The following is a 6,366-nucleotide window of genomic DNA, read 5'->3' on the forward strand; positions in this document are numbered from 1 at the left end:
CACTCAAACCCCGATGGTTTGACACCAACTGTTGTCAAACCAACGGGGTTTCGTTTTAGTTTGACAAACTGGTTACCCTATTCGCAACATTTTCTTCCATGCTTGCAACCCTATCTGTGTTTATGTTTTGATTTGCGACTTGTTTATAAACAAATCCAGCTTGAGCTGAAGCACGTGGAGAAATTTCTGGTCATCGGTGGGATTTTTTCAACGTAAGTTCGCGGAGCTGCCCGTTGGACCACGTTACGGTGGCCAAACGTATCATGTTCCGGCGGTCAAACGGATTGTTTTGGAAATTGGTTCTAACCAAGTTTTGTTTTCTTGTAGTGTTTGAACAACCGAAAAAAAGCTCGATCAACGATGGCATCGAAGCGGAAGCCGCTGTCTGAGCTCAATATCAGGTAAGTTTGCTCAATCTAACTTAGACGGAATGTTTTGATTGACCTTTTAAATCCACTTTAGCGACAGCACCGATCAACCTAAGAAGAAACACGTTACGTTATCCCTCGACCAGAAAGTACGAATTCTGGACAGTCTGCTTTGTGGATCGCAGGTTTCGGCAGTCTCCAAAGAATTTAATATTGCACGCACAACGGTGCTGAACATCAAGAAACAGGAAGAGTCAATCCGACTGGCTCACCAAAAGTTCCTGGAGAACGGTGTGAAAGAGCGGCGCACCGTTAAAACTGCCAAATTGGTGACCTTGGAGGATTGCCTGTTTGTGTGGATTCTTCAGGAACGGCTGAAAAAGCATATCTTGCTTCCGGATATTGTCCGGGCAAAAGGCGAACAAATGTTCCGATCGTTGAAAGAGCAAGGAGTGTACGACGAGGAGCAAACTTTCACTGCAAGCAATGGGTGGTATGACAGGTTCCGGAAGCGCTACGGATTGAAGATGGCTGGGATCAAGGGCGAGTGTGCATCGTCAGATACCGCTGCCTTCGAAAAGTTCAAGGCCCGCTTGATGCAGCTGATTATTGATAACAATTACGAGAAATTTGAGATCTACAACGCGGACGAATCGGCCCTTTTCGTGAAGTTGCTTCCGTCCCGCACATTGATTATGAATGACGAGGACATTGCTGAAGGACGCAAAGTAATCAAGTCCAGAGTGACCTTTATGCCCTGTAGTAACATTGACGGATCGAATAAGCTACCATTGATGTTGATTGGAACCGCCGAAAATCCTCGAACCCTGCCCAAGGATAAATCGTCCCTCCCGGTTTACTACAAAGGCTCGAAGAAGGCTTGGATGAACAGATTACTGTTCAAGGAGTGGTTCCACGGCCAGTTCGTTCCATCGGTGAGGAAGTTTTCCGCGGAAAACGGCCGAGAACCGCGCGCTCTGCTCGTCCTCGATAACTGTTCTGCACATCACGACGGAGGAGATGTTCTAGAAAGCGACGACGGGAAGATCAAGGTGATCTTCCTGCCGCCTAACGTCACAGCTCTCGGACAACCAATGGATCAGGGCGTAATTAATGCTGTGAAAAAGAGGTACAAGAAAAAGCTCATGCTGCACTTGTTGCTCGATGACCAGGAAGCACTGTTCGAGGACAGGTTGAAGAATGTTTCACTACGACAGACGATCGATTGGCTGGATCAAGCTTGGACAGAAATTTCATCTAAGACGATCGAGGGGTCATGGCGTAAGTTGTTCGACGAGTTCCCAACGTTTGTCTTGGACGTGGAAGACAATGCTTCTTTGGATCAAGACGTCTTGGCCCTTGTCCAGGACACCGCTCGGTTCTTTCCGGACGACCCTACCAACGACGAGATTAAGGATTGGCTTAACGACAAAGTGTGCGATAAAAATGGCAACTTAATCGTAGGCGATTGCGACGTCTACACGGATCAGGAGATTATCGACAGTGTTCTGGCCAGGGATGATAAGGATTCATTCGATTTCGATGAGGATTGGCTGATCGAAGAACCAGTTGATGAATCAACAATGACAGCAATTTTCTCACGTCAATCCGAGGTGACAGTTCGTCACTTTTTAGTTTGACTTTGTCAAACCAACGGGGTACAAACTAAAAAGTGTCAAACGAAAAAGTGACCAACCACCGGGGGTTGAGTATATTTTCTTACTGTGTATTACGCTTTCTAAAGCTACCAAATTATTACAGAAAAAAATATCTGGAAACATCACAACTTGTTATAATACTTTTATGTTTTTAAATGATATTTTTCGCCCCATATTTTTACAGGAAAAAAATGAACTGGTCGGGATAATTTTATGTTTATGGATGATATTTTTCCGCACCATAGCATGATAATTTGAAGTTTCCAACACGAACTTAAGTTGATAATTTTTTGATATGCGTAGAGTAAATTATGTTCGCGTTTATGTTTGATTAACTCTTAACTGGAAGTTAACAGGTACTTGACATGTTTGTGTTTTTGCGAACATGACAAGTTTTCAGGAAGATGTAACTTTCTGCCCCCCGGGCAGAAAGTCGCATCATGGGACGAACAAAAAAATAACTTGAGTTGTTTTTGTGAACATGGCATGATTTTTGTTTGTTCCAAAAACTAAAAAAATTGCCGCCGAATTTCATGATACTTTTTATGTTCCTAGACAGTGGATCATCAAATGTTTTATTTTCATTTCTATTTGATATTTTTGGACTTAGCAGAATTTCGAAAATTAATTTATTTGAGACTTTGAAAAAAATTCGACCCGTCTATCATGAGATGATATTTTGATGTTTGATCAAGTTTTCGCTGAAATTTCGAAAGCCAAATTATTTTGGGACTTAGAAAAAATTCGACCTCTCCATCAAGAGATGATATTTTCTAGTTTTATCTTGTTTTCGCTGGACTTAGCAAAATTTCGAATGCCCAATTATTTTGGGACTTAGAAAAAAAAAACCGACCTGTCAATTATGAGATGATACAATTATTTTTCATCATGTTTTCGCTAGACTTAGCAAAATTTTCACTCCTCCACAAAATGCCAGTTTTGTTAATGGAAATTTTTATTGAGTTTTTTTGCACATTAATTTACTTTAAATACACTAGTTAAACTAATCACATTAAACAGTATTTTACCGCACATAAAATTTCATCGAAAAGTGCAAAAATGAGCCCACGCGCTCGTTCTCTCTTCTCTCTTCTTTCGTTTAGGCCGATGCAAATATTTAAAAAAGTTTTTGTCCCTCGGCCCTGGCCGAGGTCAAGGGGGGGGCAAAAAAATAAAAAAATATAATAATTTAAATAACAAGCCATAGTCTTCACATTTAAATGAAAAAAGTGTTTTAAAATGCATTTTACACTAGTTCAGTTGTTTTGCAATCATTAGTTTTCAAAAAATCTATGATCTGACAAAAACAAAAATTGTATCGAAAAAAAAGATTTTGCATCGAAAATTTTCAAAAAATCTTAAGATTTTTTAAGAAACCCAAACATGTTAAAAATGATTTTAAACGCAGGAGAATGTATTTTAATTTGATTTCAGTTGGTTGCACTTGAATTTTCATTGAAATTTTGAAGTTTATTGTAAAAATATTTTTTTTGCCCCCTGATTTTTCGGGCCAGTTTTGAAGGGGGGGGGGGGGGTGACAAAAACTTTTAAAAATATTTGTACCAGCCTTACTGCTCGCACGCAACGCGCGAGACATGTCGTGACAGGAAGCGGCAATCGGCAGACAGACAGCTTTTGCGTTCGTGGCGGGCTGGTTTGTTTACGTTTCGCGCAGTAGTTTTCCGCGGATAAATTGTAGTCCGCGAATCGCCGCGGGTTGTGAGTACGTTCTGTGGCCGAGTGAGTGTGTGTTCGTTCGGTCCGTGGCGTTCGGGAGCCGCGATATATTGTGGTTAAGTGATTGCTTCTGTTTTGGTGGCTGGGGTGAAGAAAAAGTTCCGCTCAGTGTTGGCGGATGCAAGGAATGTTCAGGCCAAGCAGCTGCCCCCAGAAGAGGAATCCTCTTGCCCTTAATGTCACATGGCCTCCTTCCTCCTTCTTCTCCTGCAGGTTCTGTCTTGACACGGATCAACGCCGGAACGATTTCGGTGGATTTGACAGGACACGGGAGTTCTCAGTGAAGGAAAACACCGCTGGTTAAGTTTGTTTTGGTTTTGGTGTCGCGTGATTGGAATCCTGATTTGTGGGGGAACATTGTTTTCGCGAATTCGCGATTGTGTGCGTGTGTGTTTGTTTACGTTTGACGTATTCATGGTGAACGGGTGATTACAACTGGATGAAATTTTCTTGGTGTTTCCGGAGGGGGTGAGCGAGAGAAAAACTGACAAATCCGCGTTGGTGCTGGTTGCGGCCTGCGTTTGTTTATGTGACTGTGCTTTGGGGTTTGTTTACGTTTTTAATTGATTATTGTGAGTGTGTGGCAGGGGCAGGGACGTGACAATGTGACATTGCTTCTATCCTTTAGGGGTGTCCGTGACAGAAGGGAGAACCTTTCTCTGGTTATTTCAGAGGAGGTAATCTATTGAGCGACTCGCGGGCAGTTTCCCGGTGAAGGTGGAGAGTTGAGTCCATTTGAATCGATGGTACATGCTGGTTCTATATACTTAGCAGGAAGAAGTATTTCAACGATTTTTTGACTCAGATAAGTATTAATTGTTTTCCTGTTCCTTTTTTATATAATATCATGTTGAATTATTTGATAAAAAATGTCTGTTTGAGAATTGATACTTTGTGTTTTGTTTTCTTCAACAGGACCACAACCTGGGCATGTTTTGGGACATTCAGCATCTGGCGTTTTGTTTAATTAGGCAAATTAGCTGCGATGCAACCGTGCTTTGGTTGAATGGATTTGAAGAGGATTAACCAGGTATGTACGAAAAATATTATTTTAAAGTGAACCTATCACTGTTCGAACTTCATTTTGTTACTTTTGCGCATATATATATATTTTTTTTTTCAAACCAAATCAATGTAGTCATAAATTTTATATTAATTGAATTGAAACACCAAGATATATTGATCACAGATGGCTTCGAAAATCTTTTTCTAGAATATTTTGTGCGAATTATTGTTTTAATATTTTTTAAAGACGTTCTCGTAAAGAGTTTTTTTTAATTTCACGTTGTTGCAGTATTTTATTGGTATAGTAGTTGTCCTAAACTGAGATGAGGAGTACCTTTAGAAACTGTTAAATTCAAAGAAAGATTTGGGTTTTGTGCGAATAATTCAACTGAACAAAAAACATCACCTTTCTTCAATATTTGATTTGCTTTTATTATTTCAGTGTTTTAAAGAATTTGGACATAAATCGTTTTTAAGTTTATAAATTGATTTTTTTAGAAGTAGGTTATGTTAAAGTCAATGTAACTTTTTCCAACAAAAAGTTGTTAATATTACATTGAAAAACTGATGGTCTATGTAACTGGCAATATCAAATAAAGTGAAATTTTTTTTAAATATTTAATGAATTTCTTTAAATATTTTTTACATTTAAAAATATTGTTGACTTTCTGTTCACAGAAAAAAAAATTATGGTATATTCATCAGGAAATGGTGACAGATTTTGTGGCAAAATAAATGATTAATTTTACCCCAAAAAAATGATGAATTTTAATTAGTTTATGATATATATTCATCAGGTTCACATTTTTAAAAAAAAATTATGAAGTATTAGTAAAAAAAGGTAATATTCAACCTACCAAATTTTCAACATTCCAAAATTCAACTTTTTTTTTCTGTGTTAATCATTTTAATAACAGATTGATTGAAAGTTATTAACAAAACCTTCAAAAAATAGATAAGACTGGTATCCCTTAAAATATACACATTGTATCTGAGTTTTGTGGCATGCATATAAAATGAATATTAATGGCAAAAACTCAATACATTAATCGATTTAATTTAAAAATCAATTTTGATAATTAATTCAATTTATACGCAATGTTTTTCACAGTACGCTTTCACTGTGCGCGCACGCTCTCTTTCTTTTCGCTCTTGTTGCTTACGCTCGCACACACGGCGAAATGTCAAAACAGGAATCAAAACAAACCGGTGCTGTGCTTTTTCGTTTCGTAAATCGGGAAAAAGTGCATTTTTGGTGCATTATGTGTCGATAGTCGTATGTATTTGTGTTTGTTTATGTGTAGTGAGTGAGGGGAAAGTGGAGGTTGTCGTTTTACCGCGGAAAAAAAACGATTTGTAGCGAGAATCTTGTGTGTTTTTGGTCACCATTTTGGTGCATTAGAAGAAGGAAAACTAAGTAGATTCACCACCGCCAGAGTTGGCCACGATGGAAACTGAGGCTTCAATTCGGTGCGGAGTGAACCTGGCAGGCTGTGCTGTTTTTGTTTATGTGTTTTATGTCGGTAATTGCGTGTGTATTAGTTTGTTTATGTGGGGGATGTGGTTTGCAAAAGAATTCGGAGGAGGTTTTTTCGCGA

The 6,366-nt window shown here is 38.9% G+C and overlaps 1 protein-coding gene across 1 annotated transcript; it reads left to right on the forward strand.

The window, feature by feature from the left end:
* LOC120429544 (jerky protein homolog-like) lies at positions 1-2,084 on the forward strand. Its single transcript, XM_039594600.2, has 3 exons — positions 1-212; positions 328-401; positions 463-2,084. The coding sequence occupies exons 2-3, from the start codon at positions 361-363 to the stop codon at positions 2,006-2,008; spliced, it is 1,587 nt and encodes a 528-aa protein (XP_039450534.1). The 5' UTR covers positions 1-212; positions 328-360; the 3' UTR covers positions 2,009-2,084.
* Positions 2,085-6,366: the final 4,282 nt, after the last annotated feature.

Source organism: Culex pipiens, chromosome 1, assembly GCF_016801865.2.
Source record: "Culex pipiens pallens isolate TS chromosome 1, TS_CPP_V2, whole genome shotgun sequence".
Lineage (NCBI taxonomy): Eukaryota > Metazoa > Arthropoda > Insecta > Diptera > Culicidae > Culex > Culex pipiens.

Bases quoted from the DNA above. Each gene is read 5' to 3' on its own strand.
- LOC120429544 (XM_039594600.2), top strand. From the start codon at position 361: ATGGCATCGAAGCGGAAGCCGCTGTCTGAGCTCAATATCAG. The intron at 402-462 runs GTAAGTTTGCTC...AATCCACTTTAG, and splicing joins CTGTCTGAGCTCAATATCAG to CGACAGCACCGATCAACCTA.